The 15,405-nt window shown below is 40.3% G+C and overlaps 1 protein-coding gene and 1 long non-coding RNA gene across 2 annotated transcripts in view; one reads left to right on the plus strand and one right to left on the minus strand.

Annotated features, from left to right (window-relative positions):
• The first annotated feature begins 1,128 nt into the window (after positions 1-1,128).
• Positions 1,129-15,405, plus strand: part of LOC124852280 — a 41,933-nt gene continuing 27,656 nt past the window's right edge. Inside the window, exons 1-2 of the long non-coding RNA XR_007032894.1 lie at positions 1,129-1,377; positions 11,504-11,699. This is a non-coding gene — a long non-coding RNA (uncharacterized LOC124852280). The remainder of the gene's footprint in view (positions 1,378-11,503; positions 11,700-15,405) is intronic.
• The window catches only part of nhsb (Nance-Horan syndrome b (congenital cataracts and dental anomalies)), a 50,909-nt gene continuing 37,837 nt past the window's right edge, over positions 2,334-15,405 (minus strand). The window contains exons 2-13 of the mRNA XM_047340952.1: positions 13,316-13,468; positions 13,087-13,226; positions 12,666-12,713; positions 12,429-12,473; positions 12,281-12,325; positions 11,904-11,966; positions 11,478-11,670; positions 10,900-11,031; positions 10,585-10,737; positions 7,004-10,210; positions 6,670-6,790; positions 2,334-6,579 (exon numbers count right to left, since the gene is read on the minus strand). Coding sequence (XP_047196908.1) covers positions 5,946-6,579; positions 6,670-6,790; positions 7,004-10,210; positions 10,585-10,737; positions 10,900-11,031; positions 11,478-11,670; positions 11,904-11,966; positions 12,281-12,325; positions 12,429-12,473; positions 12,666-12,713; positions 13,087-13,226; positions 13,316-13,468 — 4,934 coding nt within the window. The 3' untranslated portion in view covers positions 2,334-5,945. The remainder of the gene's footprint in view (positions 6,580-6,669; positions 6,791-7,003; positions 10,211-10,584; positions 10,738-10,899; positions 11,032-11,477; positions 11,671-11,903; positions 11,967-12,280; positions 12,326-12,428; positions 12,474-12,665; positions 12,714-13,086; positions 13,227-13,315; positions 13,469-15,405) is intronic.

Here is a 15,405-nt window from a genome sequence, read left to right on the forward strand (position 1 = left end):
ATCACTGCTTAAACAAAACCTTTTACTCTCAGAAATGAAAATAGCAAAAATGTAGGATGTGACTTTGTGGACCAAAGCCTTGTGAATCTTCAGGTGAGATTTCAGACATTCAGTTTACCTTTAAAATTAAATTATCTCAGTTATATAGTAACTGTAAACTCAGAACACAAAAATACCACTGACTTGTGTCTAATGCATTCAGGATAGCTGCCCATTTCAGAATAATATACATTATAATTGTATTATACTGTTATACATGTATATTCCTAATATTTAAAGTTGCAACTGATAAATCTGGGGGTAACTTTAGTTGCTTTTAATATTGATGGATGATTTTTATTCCTCTTAAGTAATAATTTCTCATGTATTTGTTAATTCTTTTTTGTATTATAAATCTGCATCTCGAAAATAACGCTACAGCTAAATAAATGATATAGACAAGAAGTTTTAGCAAAAATTCAAAGCAAATCGATAAAAAAATACAAATGGCATCATGACAATCTGTAAAAGCAAAATAACACAATACCAAAAAACAAGCATTTAAAAAGAAAATTGGAGAATAATACAAAATAAATAATAAAGTGAAAATAATAGTCCAGAGAAATAAATTAGTAATTGTTTGATTTAATAAAAGGCCGTAGAACATAAATAATAAAATAATATGTAAAAAAGCACTCAGTTTAGACTAATTTTAGAATAATGTATGTTCAAGTATATCCATGTATTTTACCAATATCATTTTAATGCTGGAGCTAATAAATATGTTAATTTTAAACACTTCAACAAAGGGTGTGGATTTTTTTAAAAGTTCTCTAAGTAATAATAATAATAAACCATAGTTTATTTTTTGATTCTATAATTATAAACATGAATGTGAACGGTAATTCCACAGTTAAATAAATAAATGTAGTGGACTAAAAAGTAACGAATAAAAGGGAAATACTCCAAAACTGTACTCAAGCAAAGTACTTGAATAAATGCACTTCATTACTTTACATCACTATATTATTATATCATATATAATATATTAATTTGAGCTCTTTGTAATGTAACGTTAATTATTGATTCGAAAAGATTCCACTATAGGAACTAATGTTTTTCGTTGATGTGACAGTCGAGATAGTTTTGCGGGGGCACGTGGAGGTGTTGGTTTGCAGGTGGATCCTTTTCTTCTTCACTTCCTCTGAAGTTACGCGGGTAAAACACAGATGTTGGCGGGTTTAAATAATCTGAGCTCCAACATGAGATGAAGATGAAGATGAAGATGAAGATGAAGATGAAGATAAAGAGATGAAGGTGCGAGCTGGACCGGCCAGCTGCTGTAAAAACAACAGGAAGTCAGTATCAACACGATAGAGAGACGTGGAGGAAACGGAGGTAAGATCCATGATGTGTCTTAAATCAGCCACAACTCAACGATGCACTTATAGTTTATTATTCACTGTTCAACACACGTTCATTTACTGCCAATTTCATATGTTTTACTTTATTTTCGTACATTTAAAGTATTTTAGATGTTATGATACTGGGAGTTTTAAAGATTTCAGGTATATATATTTGTTAGTTAATTAGTTAATTCCTTGTTTGGAGTCGTCTGATCAACTGTAGAATGATTCCTTGTCACTAGTGAGTCCTCCTCAAACATTTCTACAATATACTGTCACTTTCTATCGTTGGTGTGCTCAGCTTTTTAGTCTAAGGAGCTAAATCTATTGTGTTCATCCTACCTGGATTATCTGCAGTGAAGTATGTTCAGTCAATGTTGTTTCATAAAATGAAACTGAATTTGCTTTATTACTTTTCATGTGTGTTGCTTTTAAATATGTTTGTGGATTTTTTTAAGCGCTTTGCAAACTTGTTTACATAAGTGTTATATATTATATATAATGTGTACACACACATAGTGACTGCAGTGGTGGGAAGTGCACTTTCTCTGGTAATTTACAATAATACTCAAGTGTGTAGATGAACGTTTGCGAGATGTGTGTTTAACAGAAGATGCTGGCAGAATAAAGCCACATATTGAATAGTATATGTTTAAATAATATACGAAATGGCAGATGAAGGTTCAATCTTTCTATCTAATGTTTCGGCATTTCAACTTTTTCCGCTCCAAGCTGCTTCAAATAGTTTTTTTTCAACAGTGAAATTCAGATGTTTCTTTTTTCCACGACTGTAGTTTGAATCTGATCAGTAGCGTTATAGTCACAGTTCAAGGTGAAAAACTGAAGTCCAGGGTAAAAGTAGTAAAGATGAAACACTGCCACCTAGTGGAGGCATCGTGTCGATGCACTTGTTTCTGACATGGAGGAAATGAAGTGTCACACAAAAGGTTTTCAATGCAATCACATTTATTGGCTTTTTTTCTATGCACAGTTACTAAGCAGCCTGATGAGCTGTTAAAATGAATTAGATATAGAATAATGGAATTTTCACAATGTTGTAACCCCCCAAAAATAAATACAAGACTGAAAGTGTTGCACAGCTCCAAAATATACAAAGGCTTGGAAATAATCATGTAAACTTTGAAAAAAAAAAAAAACTTTTTTCTTTTTAATCTTTTATTGGTTTATTTTACAAAAGAAAGAATTTGCAAGATTTTTTTCTTTAAAAACGTATTTACAGGTTTATACAAAAATACAAAAGTGATTCAAATCTCTTTAAGTCCTAGCTAGTTTTAAACATGGAGCTTCTTTTAAATAGTTACACTTTGTCTGCAATATCAGAATTTGTCCTGCTCTCTGTCACTTATTCTAAAGTTAGTGGTATTCCATACTGTACACCCTTGAAAGAAAATATCAAGTGGATGTTGTCACACTTTCCCTTTAGGGCAAAACTGTGTGCAGACATTGGAAAACAGTTAGGGAAAGAAGAATCTATATCTATCTAAGGTCATAGATTCTTATCTTTTAGATTCCCAAGCTGCGGAGGACTGAGCTAAATGAGCACTAAGAGTTTGCATGGCAACCACAGTTTGTCTTTCTAATCAAATTGTCAGTCAATCATTTATCCACTGCTTTTACAGCTAAAGGAAACAGTCTTGAAGTACCTCTTTAGCATCGCTGCTAGCACCGGTACAGTACGGAAAAATCACACCAAAAGAAAATCCTCAAATACTAGGAGTATTTTTGTTTTTAAGCTTTTTCAATGACATTTCACAGAGTGACATTGCATTTTTCATATATATCAACTGTATCAACTCTACATATTTATTTTAATTGTTCAGTAATAATGTTTTGTGGGAATCAAAAAATTCTGTTATGAGTCAAAAGTAAATACAATGACTTTCTGATCAGATCAAAGTTTTTTTTTTTTCATTCTTATATTTGTTTTTTTCCCCAAAGCGGGCTTGTTCAGATATGCACTTTAAATTCAATCAGCAGTTTCTCTTTGAAAATATTTCTCTCACTCCCACAGCTCCAGCAATAGGACCCAGCACCAAAAGTGTTCAGATTCTCTCCCCCCCGACAAATTCAATATCATTTTCTTTACAGTCATTTATACGTATGATTGTCCAGTGAGTAGATATACAGTACAAGATAAACCCCTGTTTGTGATCACAACTATACAGAACAGAATTAGCCAGACAGTTTGTACATCTATAGAACACACTATTGAACTTGACATTTGAATGGAAAATACAAAATCTTTTCTTGTGGTATGGAGACATCCCTCAGATAAAAATAATGATATGGTGGTATCCTTTTCTTTTCTTCTTTATTTTCTTGACTTATTGCATGCGATAGAAAACACAACAAATAAAACAATGAGTAGGAACAAGTGAGTTTCAGCAATATGGGTATGACGAATGTAAAATTCTCATAATCAGTTCACAGCTTTGTACTCTCCCCATCTTACACAGTGTCAGTTCTGCAATTCAGATTCTCTGAGTATCAAACAGTTGTAGTTTTGTTATCTATCTATCTATCTATCTATCTATCTATCTATCTATCTATCTGTCTATCTGTCTATCTATATAATTTACAATAAAACAGTAATATGCTTGCTGAGGTATTCACAGAATACAGTGAATGGTTTCTATTGAAGTACGGTCTCTGAATTTAAGAAGTATATGTGTTGTGTTTGCTGTGGTAGGCAGGTGAGAGTTCAAATTTTCCACTGATGATAGCTTGCTTCTGTAACACACTTGATTTTACAGCATACTCTAATCCCTGTGTTGGGCAGAAAAGGAAGCAGCAATGCAATATATGCATCGCTGTCTTTTTAAATATCGGTTGAATATAGTCCTATACTCCTCTTGTCTCCACTCTTTCAGATTTCGTAGTAAATTTAGACAAGGGTAAGACAATGGCGTACCCCAGCCACTGGGTTGAGCTTTCACCTGTCTAATGCTACTGGGTCAGTGCAAATGAAGGAGAGGCAACAAGGAGAGGAGAACAGTGTATATTGTTAAGATTCATGTGTAATGTCAATAAAACCTGTTCTTCTTTGCTACACTCAGGTTCATTCCCTATAAAATTTCTGCTTGTTGTTTTATATAGATATGACTTTTAATATTCAGTACAAATATACATATGCAATTTTTCATTATAAGATATATTTTTTTTTCAAGGAATATTCTTGAAGAATCATGAAGTGCAAAAGCAAGGTTGGTTCTTGGAATCTTTTCCAAATCAACCTCTAGTAAAACCGATTGAGGACCTTCTAAAGCATTTTCACCATCTCCACGCAATGTTCAGATTAAAACTGCTTTGAAATGCACCTTTGCCACTTTAAGTGAGCACAGCAAAACTTGCCAGCAGCTGGAAAAGCTGAAATCAGTCTAAACATACTAGATTTCAAGGTTGGGTTTAAACAAGTCTGTGATTGAATTCTGGTGGAACATGGCGAGGGTCCTTGTATACGTGCAGAGACTTATAAATGCCCTGCTTACAACAACCTCTAGTAGAGAAAGGCCACTGTGCGATTGTCCAAAATTAGCCAGTATCGTAGAGAAGTGGGCTCCATCTAGTTGCAAGCCCTTGCTCCTTCTTGTTTGAAACTCATGTCTAAGACAAATCAATTTAGATCACTGGAAATGGGGTACAAATGTCACTGAAACCTTTCACAGTGAAAGATTGATAATTCTTATAATACAAAGGAACCACAAAAATGTTGAAACCGGGATCCTGGGGATGTTTCCATATAGGGTCATGCAACATGGCGAAACTTTATCACCATGTCAGGAGGCGCAATTTTATAAAAATACATGCATCATGTTATCTTTTTGGATATAATTTATGCGAAGAAATATATGATTGGCTCTGTGTGATATACTCTCAATGCCAGGTCTGCAGATGGAAATACAATAGATACGTTTGATGCTGTGTTGAGATGTTGTTAGTAACTTCCACAACGGAACAACCTTTGCTTGTTGGCAGGAATATTGAGTCATAGACTCTGGGCCGATGCTTTGGGCACCAAAAGTTCAAAGAATATTAAACTTCATAAGATTTTAAAATGTTAATAAGAAAGCAGTTCCTCAGGGACACACACGCACTCACACCATTCAAAACACAAGAAGTAGAAATATCAGTGGATGTTGCATGTGCTAGTTCATGCACACGCACATTGTCCGTATTCCACAAAATGTCTTTTGTCATTATTTACCAAACATTTAGGACTCTTTTATTTTAAAGACAAGTCAATCAAAATAGGTCTTAAATCTTTTCTTTTTTTTTAACTATGAGGGAGCTATTGTTTTGATAATACAGTATTTAGATATATCATCAAAGCTGGTTCAGTATCTCACAACACTCTGACACCCTTAAATAGAATAGTGGATCCAAAACTTAAAAAAAGAAAAACAAAACTTTTACCAGATTTCCGTGTGTCACAAGAATTACACTGTTGGCCTTGATGAGACACTTTTCCAGGATTAGAAAAGTACGAGGGGCCGTTTTAAAGTAAGAACATCATCAAGACATCTCTCACTGGTTGTTTTTTTAGGATGATCTGTCATCATGGGGGCTCCCATCTGAATTCTCTGTCTCCCCTTCAGAAATGGCTTGCATCGGGGCGGTGTAGAGGCGGCTGCGTGTACTGTAGCGACTGCTGTTGGCTACAGGGGGGATCCGAGAACGTCCCTGTCGAGATGCAGCTGACATAGGCAGGGTTTTGAGGGTGAAACTCTCAGCGTTGGCCCTGGGAAAAAGACCTGGTATCTGGATTGGGTCCATGCTAGAAATGGGGGGCTCTTGGAATGCGGAGGTTGGCTCCTCGTACTGTCTGAAGGCTCCCTCTTGAAGGGACTCCCCTGGCATTTTAGGAGTGATGGGGCTCTTTAGAATCTCTGTCGCTGACATGCGGTAGCTGGAATCAGACCTGCTACCTTTCTTCAGCAACAGGAGTTTAAACTCCTCGTTGGATGTGGTGGATTTCTTGGCGCTGCGGTAGATTGGCACTGGGGCTCGTTGTGACCCAGCAGCAGTGGCTAAATTGGCTGGGAGGTTCAGAGGAGGTGCTGGCGGGATAATGACGGTGGTGACATTGCAAGGGGTCACTGCCGCTGGAGGGCAAAGACGAGACTTCACATTTAAATCTCCTGAATCTTTACGGCCAAGGACCTTTCTTTTGGATCTGAATGAAGAAATCAAGGTACAGATGAAGACAGTGGACCAGTAGATACAGGGATAGACAATATAACACAAACAGTAAAATTTACAACACCTGTGTATCATGGCAAACAGATCCTCAGTTGTACGGGTCTTGTTGGGTGAGGTGAGAAGTTCATCGTCCACTTTGTAGTCATCCGTCAGAGGGGAGAGCGAGTTATCACTGGGTGTGGAATCTGCAGCACACAAAGTACCTATCACATGTCATCTGGTTGTCTGATCATTTATTATACAATCAGTGAAATATAATTTACACTAAGCTCTCCATTTGTAATTAAAGGAGATTTTAAACTAGCTATATTTTCAGCTATTGTGCCTTTTTTAAAATTTTCGATCAGTTTTACAAAAAAGTTTTACTTCTTCAAGTGGAATTTTGTGTAAAACCGTACCTTTACTGAAGTAATCCTCTGTGTCAGGAGTTGTGGAGTCGTCTTTATTCTCCTGTGAATGATGCTGATGGGCACTTCTGGTAGCACCGGATGTCACTTCATCCTCTTCGTCTCTCTCTACGAGTCCTCTTCTCCTTGCATCGCTGATTAGGTAAGGATGCGATGTCTCCATTATGGTACCAGGCACTTTGACTGGACTAGCCCAGGGCCCTGAGTCTGAGTGGCATAATCCAGCAAACTCATATGCTGGGGGTGGAGGGTGATCCGATCGCATGCCTCCTCTGGAACATGCAGCCCTCGGTAGGTCTTTCACCGGCTCTTCCTCTTCCTCCTCTTCATCGTCATCATCATCATCATCCTGGGAGAATGAGCGTTCCCCCAAAACCCTAAACTCAGAGTGTGCATGAGTTGAATGTGTGAGCCCTCTGAACTCTGTGTGCGAGTGGATATGTGTGTGTAGATCCACAGGCGAAGGGTGGGGAGCACGTGGCACTGGCCGATGCAAAGGTGAGCTGTCTTCAGACATATCTGATAATGGGTCTATCCGGGATCTGAAGGCCGTCATAGCCCAGAAAGTTCCAGGTCCATAGCGGTCCTGTCTGAGTAGCAGGCTTTCATAGGATGGTGGCCCATCAGGGTGGCGGCCAGGGGGAGGTGGTTGTGAATGTTCAGGGGAGGAGATGTGGTCATGACATGGGGGTCTGGGTGGTGGTCTGCGAGGCGGGAGTGGCCTAGGGTTAATAGGTGGTGGAGCCAGGGTAGAACAACTAGGAGGATATTTGGGTCTCGTAGCAGTCTCCAGTCCACTTGCTGTTTCCTGGACTGCAGTGGCAGCACTATCTGTGGATCGCCTAATAGGATGGAGCTGCACTGAACGAAGAGCAGATGGCGTTATCACCAATAGATGGGAATTTGTAATTGTTGGAGTAGAGTTTGAATGTGGTGGCGGGTTGGTATTCGATGTCTCAGGGACCAAAAACTTTGTTCCAGTGGCTAACACATTTGAAACTCTGTGTTTGCTGTGGTGGAGCGTGTGCATGTGGTGTGTCCGGTGGGATAGCGTGTGTCTGACATAGCCACCATGAAGAATATTGAGATCAAGTTGAGAAGGTGGAGGTGGAAAGTCTGGGTCTCTCTTATAGCCAGATGAAATGGAAACTCCATCTCTGGGGAAATGCTGCAGAGAAGAAAGAGAAGACTTTCTCTCTGGCACTTTAGGCTTCCTTTTGCCCGTGGAGGGAGATAGAGGTCCTGGGAAAAATGCTGTTGAAGATGAGGGTAAGGTTGATGTTGGAGTCTCTGATTGGCTGGAATAGCCACTTGATGGCGAGGCCAGGCCTGCCAGCTTCTCAGGTGACCCAAGTTTGTAGTCTCCAGGTGGGAGAGGTGGACTAGTTGGCCTGGTCTGTGACACCTGGGCAGAGGCCTGGGTTTTGGATTCTGTGGAGGAGGAAGAGCTGTCTGGTGACTTGATACAGTCCATGACAGTAGTGCCTGTGGCTGTGCTTGAGTTGGACATAGATGTGTACTCACCATTGTTGGACTTCAGCTCAGTGTTGTGAAGCCACAGGTCTGCATAGTCAGATTGCACAGCACCTTCATCCTTAAACGAGTGTGTATCTGCAGAGCTGAAGGACATCGGTTCTACAATGTCGACAGTTTCACCCAGTCCCATTCCCCATGATCCTAAAGGCTCTGCTACTAGACAAGATGTCTGTAAGGGTTCTGGAGCACCTCCAAGCTCAAGCTCCAGTTCCAGCTTCATATCTGTGGAAGACAAGGTGAGGTCTTGTTCACTAACCGTCTTTGGTTGATCTTGATCTGCCTGTGTGTCCGTTCCAACATCAACACTACTACTGCTTTCCTTCAGCGAAGAAGTCCGTTTGGGTGGTGGAGGTTTGACTTTAGGTTTCTTCAGTGGACGATAGCTTCTCCCCAGGGTCATAGTGCCTGCTCTGAGGTCAGATGAGGATTGGAGGTAAACTCCATGGGATAGTGCTGCTGCCACAGTGTTGGATTGACTGCAGTCAGGTCCTGGGTCTGCATAGTTATACATGTAACCTCTGTAACTCTGATTACACTCCCCAAAATGCACTGATGAGGAGTAGAAACTGTTTGTTTCTGATGCGTAAAGAGAGCCAGGCTCCTTTTCATTGTTGGGGGTATTGTTGCCGCTAAAACAGGTTTGGTTTTCCAAACCTTGTTTGGAGCTGTACTCCTGAGCTAACCCATGACTCTGACTCAGGTTTTGGATCTGATCAGGGTCTTGGTCTGGATCAGTCTGGTCTTGGTCTTGAGGGTATGTCCACTCCCCCTCACTTGCTGTACTGACCCCTGCGTCATCTAGCTGGTCGGTGGCTGAGGATGTAAATGAGCTTGACCTGTGGCCCTGGCCCTGGGGTCTGAGGTCAGAGTGGTATGAGGGATCCAGGGAAAATCCCTCATCGATGGCATTGGGCACAGTGTTGAGTGATAGCTCTGAGTCACAATGGGAGGAGCCTGTCAGTGGTGGAGAAGAGGGCGGGGGTATGGTTTCAGATGTCTGAGAGGGGCAGGTGGAGCTGGAACCACTCCAGTTCCCACTTGACGACTGGTGGTCCTCTTTATGGTCCACATGGCTTCCTAGAACTCCTGTTGTAGACACAGAGTGAATAGGACTGCTGAAAGTATCTGAACTTGATGAGATCTCACAGCTGCCCATGTCAGCTTTGCGGGGTAAGCGAGAACGGCCCCTCTCCATCCAGCTATGCTCCGGGCTTCCTCCTCCTCCACCCCCTCGGTCTCTTTCCCCAGATCGCTGTAACCTTTTTAGGCTTCCAAGTTGCAGCGGCTCAGGGGCTGCCTGGTCATCTGTGCTCTCTTCCTCATCCTTCATCATCATCATCTTCATTCTTGGACTGGGGCCAGATGGAATAAAGTCCTCAGCTTCATATGGTGACAGCTCCTCATCTTCATCATCATCATCATAATTGTCATCATCATCATCGTCATCATCATCGTCATCATCATCACTGTCCATTAGACGTCCACCCTCTCGTGGAAGACTGCGAGAGCGCAAGCGTCCACCGTGGCTTGAAGAACAGGTGTATGTGGAATCTGACTGGTCACCCAGTGACGAAATGTTGCCTGTCGAATGAGAGAGAGAGGCAGGGATTCCCTGATGGCCACGTTGCGCTCTGATGCGCCGTCTGGAGGGAGCAGCTGAACCTGGAAATGAAAAAGACAGAACAGAGAGGGGGAACAGAGGGAGGGATTTTTAACTCAGGTGGATGTTGACCATATGGACTATACTAGGTTACTATAAATAAATGATTTGAATTCCAGTTTGATGGATCTCGTTTGAGGATGAAAATACACAAATCTGATAATATTGGTAGCCTTTTAGATGGTTGTCCTGTTTCTGATCCCGAACCAAATATTAACCCACAAATAATTGTAGCAGTAACTGTTAAGTCAAACATATAGTCATTTAGGGAATTAAGCGAACTCCTCGTCCTTTATAGAGAAAATATGGGAGCCTGACAGACTAAAAGAAACTGCAATAAAGAACCTAATATACTTGTTCATTCTCAGAAACGTACATGCTATAAGGAAATCATCTGTCTGGCAGCCAGAGTCACGAGTGTGATGGAGCCGACCACTGATTGAGAGATCTTCCTGATAGAGAGAGAGTTGGTGCGGGTTGGCATGGACGATCACTGTGCGCTCTCTTGCTACGGGTGATTCATCTGAGTCTGAATGCAAAGAGACAAAGCATGTTGCGTGTCTGTAATATCATGTGCAAACCTTTTCTTTAGAGGATGAGGATAAATATGATGAAAAGTTACAAAATAAAGACCCACACAACAAAATAGTCCTATTTTTCTATCAGTGAGCAGGCGTTCTCTATAACATACCCATGTCCTGGTGCACTCTTTTGGGTATTCCTGTGATGGTCTTCCTCCTCCTTAGCTTCCTCCTCCTCTGAAGAACCGACTGGGAATGTACTAGAGAGCAACGAGCACTGGCTTCCCTGTCAAACCCAACACCTGCAATAACAGAGACCATACGCTATAAACAGTATATAGACTATATGCACAGAAGCAGTTAATAATGCTTACTATTGAGGTTATATTTAAGAATGTTATCATTTTGTTTCTCATTCAAACATGGTGTAGTCAATAGAGCTGTGACCCTCTGGAGTTTGCTGTTGTGAACACACGTCTGAGCAGAGAATCTCCCACTCTGTCGTGCATGTGTGAAAAGTAAAACTGCGGAGAAAGTTCGTACCCAGTTCTCCGGAGTTCCACCCCAGGTCATGTCTAAAAAGGGCTTCGGATTCCTGGCTTTTACAGTAGAATTCCGTATTTGACCCCTGATTACTCCAAGGTCACTTATTTGCACAGCTGCTTAATAGTTACACGTAGGTTATCAGTTTTGGTTTTAACCAGGGTTAAAAGCTCATTCCTAATTTGTTGTCTCGTCTTTATCTTACCTGTGACGTTGATGGGGATGATGCAGGAGGAGATGGAGTGAGAATCGGCAGATATCTTCTGATCTGAAGGTGGGTGGTTTTCCTTGGACCAGCTCGTCTGCTTATCTTGGGTTGAGGAAGCATTGGGGGCTGAGGACTTGGCTCTGTGCCCTCCCAAGACCTCACAACCTTCGTCTTCCCCCATCGAGGTAGCCTGGAAGTAGCCGGCAGCAACATTACATGGTGGGTACCGATACAATTTAGTTAGCTAGCATGATGTGGAACAATAAATAGCCACTATCTTTAAAACGTCTCTAACATTGGTAGATATTTAATGACAAAAACAAGAATGACTTCAACACGAGTGAAGCTGTTAAAATGAACTACCGGACAACTAAAGTGACAAAAGGATAAACAGAAAGTAAAAACAACACAAATGCTCAATACCTTTCTATTCCATGGGATGAAGATGCAACTTTCAATAGGGTGAAGTGAGTAAAAGCACTCAAACTATGAACATAAAAAAATACAACAAAAGAAAAACAAAATAACAGATGAGATGACACAAGTAATCCAAAAGATTACATAATTTCAAACAAAAATATTAAAGGAAAGTCAAAAGGTGATGGATGAAACAGACAATCAATGTTTATTAGATCAGTCTCAATCTCAAATTGCCCTATTCTTCATCTTAAAACAATTTTTTTGTACAAGCATTGATACTCTTTTCTTTCAAATCTTCTCATTATAGATACCGTCTCTTAATAGTTACTTTAAAGGAAGTTCAAATATTTGCCCTTTTGCCATTTAAGCATATTTCTTACCTTTCTTTGGATCGTCTGGACATCTGCTTCTCTCCCTGGCCTCTCCTGTGGCAGCAGCACATACAAACAATTATTGCTCTGAGTACAACACAGATAACTTTTTTTTAAAGATTTATTTTTCCAACCACGTGTCACAATATTTTCTTACTTTTCTCTGGATGGTCTGGATCTCTGTTTCTCTCACAGTCCTCTCCTTCAGGGGATTCAAAAAGAAGTCGGGGTTAAGTTAGTGTGAGAACAGACCTATAATAGATACTGTTCATCTTATGTCACATGAAACCTCAGACACACAACAGTAACTGTACACACAAGCGGGTATTACACAAATCTGACAGAAGGGACCTACATTTTAGACGAACAAGACATGGACAGGTTTCTGATTTACCTTCCTGGGTTGATAGTCTAACTCTCGCTCCCTCTCTGCTCTCTCTTGCTGCACGGCAACACCAGAATGAGATATTGTGTCAGTTTATTGTTACACACGGTAAATAAGAATAAAATATGTCAGTAAAGTCGAAAATAATACATGTTTTTCTCTCATGTTGTTCCAAATGTGACCTTATTTTTATTCTCACTGTCCAATAACTCTCTCAAGATGCCAGTGTCCAGTTGCTCAGTGGTAAATGTATTAAAAGATGACTTAGATTGAGATTTAAGTTTAAGAAGCCTTTGCACGTAAGTTACATCCAGCACAAAATGTATTGAGAGTTAACTGCTTACTAAGACACATTCACATAATATGGTTTGAGCCATTTAATGAAAACACTGGATATCTGCCCCACGTGTTCACGGTGCAACGTTCTTACCGCTCGCGCCAGCCGACTTCTCTGCTGCCGGCGAATGCTGTGTGGTGAGGGGAAGGTGGGCATAGGGGGCGCCACTGAGATAGAGATGGTCACCCTGTTTCTCTCCCGACTTGTGGACCGTTGTTCGTGCTGTTGTTCGTCTGTAAAAGAGAGAAACAGAAAAAACTCCCAATACCGCGGAATTTGCACGTGGTAAAATGCGACTATGCGGACCGGATGAGCCTCTCACCTCGGTTCTGGGCTCTGAGGCTGAGTTGAGCATTTCTGTGCAGCTCCTCCAGACATGGCGGTCGGGTGCAGGGATGAAACACGTTGTGTTGTTGGTGCCATGGAGCCTGATAGTGCACTGACAGCTTGCTTTCTATGTCCAGGTTCGACACCGCTGAAATACGAGAGGATAGAACACGTTAAAGGGAATCTCTTTAATTACTCTAAAATAAAAGAGATAACAACCGGTCTGCACATATAAAAAGTTGTTTACTATAACATATATGTATTTAAAGCTATGACCTATTTTATTTTCTATAAGTACGGTTCTGTATTGTCAACATTGTTTTTATTACCTATCCCAAGGATGTAATGTTTTCCATGCTGTTTGTATGTTTGGCTGTTAACAGGATTATCTAATTATTTTAGTTTAACATTGTGAGATAAGGCTTTTTTGTTTTTTTGGGACATATTCTTGGATTTCTCAGGAGAATAATTAACGGATTCTGTTTGACAGTCAGGCAGATTTAGAGAACTGATAGTGTGTGAAATTTGGTCCAGCTTGATTGAATTTAAGGGGACTGTTTGGCCTTGGTGGAGTTATGCGCTTTACTGATTCTACTCGTTTATGTGATTATCTAAAAGGTCCTAAACATCCTTGTTTACACTACAAAATAAAATATCGATTGTTAGTCATGGAAAAAAATACAGCTCATTTAAAGATGCCAACTCTCGTTGTACATTTCACCAGCCTTACAGGGAAGCAAGCTTTAAACCCTGGCAACATATGAAAAAAACATAATAAAAGAAAATAATATTATAAGTTGAAATGAATAAATATATTTTAAAACATTTATGTAAAGAATATCACAGTCCTCAGTCTCTCTGGGGTTTACAGTAAAACTATGCCCTGGCCCACCAGCAGATGGCAGTTAAGCCCACCTCAGCCGAGCAAGTGTGCACACACCAGCAGACCACTGTAAATTTCTCACGGTTCCTCCTTGTCTGGAGACATTATTGCGGCAAATTCGCAGTATCGGAAAACAAGAGACCCTAATTTTATTAACAATGTTACAGCTGAGTATTCTTAACTTTCATTTCCAAAGGTTAGAACAATCGGTTATAAAGGAGATGACTGTGATTATCCATCTTTCATCTGCCTTCAGATCCTCTTTAGCTTTTGTTGTGAATCCTATTTCTCCTCTTTTAACTTGGAATTCAAAACGCAATAGTGTCCTTGAAAGCCACACTGCACGTCAGTAACCAGGCAACCTTTTCCTCGCTCATGCATTTGTGTGCAATTAAATCAGCAAGCTCGCATCAACAGCATTCAGTGTATTTAAACATCAAGGTTAAAGGAGCACATGGGAGCAGCGCATTCAGCCCAAACATCACACAGCTTTCTGCTCTACAGGCTGCCACACACAGGAAGTTACATTCATTTTGCAGCTTGTCTCTTTAACAGAGATGGTAAGAGAAGATGATAACAACTGTAAAATACAACCATTAAAATCAGCAGCTACACAAACTCACTTGGCAGATGGAACTGTTTGAAATAGTCACAGATAAACAGTGACATCAATTTTAGGATTAACTGAGATACATGTCAGATTCAGTATTTTTTACCATGATGGCATTTTATTTAGATTGTCTTCGCTTTTGTGGTTGTCTCATCATTAAACTGACAGATCTGCAAAATCTGCAAATAAAAGTATCCGCTGCTGCTTTATTATTCCTGGATGTGAGTTGTAATTTCTATCATTAAAGTAAAAAAGGAAGGATAGAATATTGGAACAAAGGTGTTTCTTTGAGAAGAGTCTGTGGAAGATGCTGACCTAGTTGTTGTGACACAGTTAAATTAGTGGATTTGTTGCTGTGGCTTTACTCCCTGTCAGCCCACTTGTTTCCCTCATCTCTCTTCTCATCGTCCCCTCAGTCTCTTCCTGTTTTGTGTTGTTTGTCTCGTTCTCTGGCTGCTGCCTTGAAGACGTCCTCTCACCATAATCATCAAATTGTGCTTTTGTTGCACAACAGCATTTTCCCTGCTGTTTTATCATCAACAAAATTCAATTTAATCATTTTAAGATTCCTTCCAGATGTTTTAAGTCATGT

This window comes from Hippoglossus stenolepis, chromosome 1 (assembly GCF_022539355.2).
Source record: "Hippoglossus stenolepis isolate QCI-W04-F060 chromosome 1, HSTE1.2, whole genome shotgun sequence".
Taxonomy (NCBI): Eukaryota; Metazoa; Chordata; class Actinopteri; order Pleuronectiformes; family Pleuronectidae; genus Hippoglossus; species Hippoglossus stenolepis.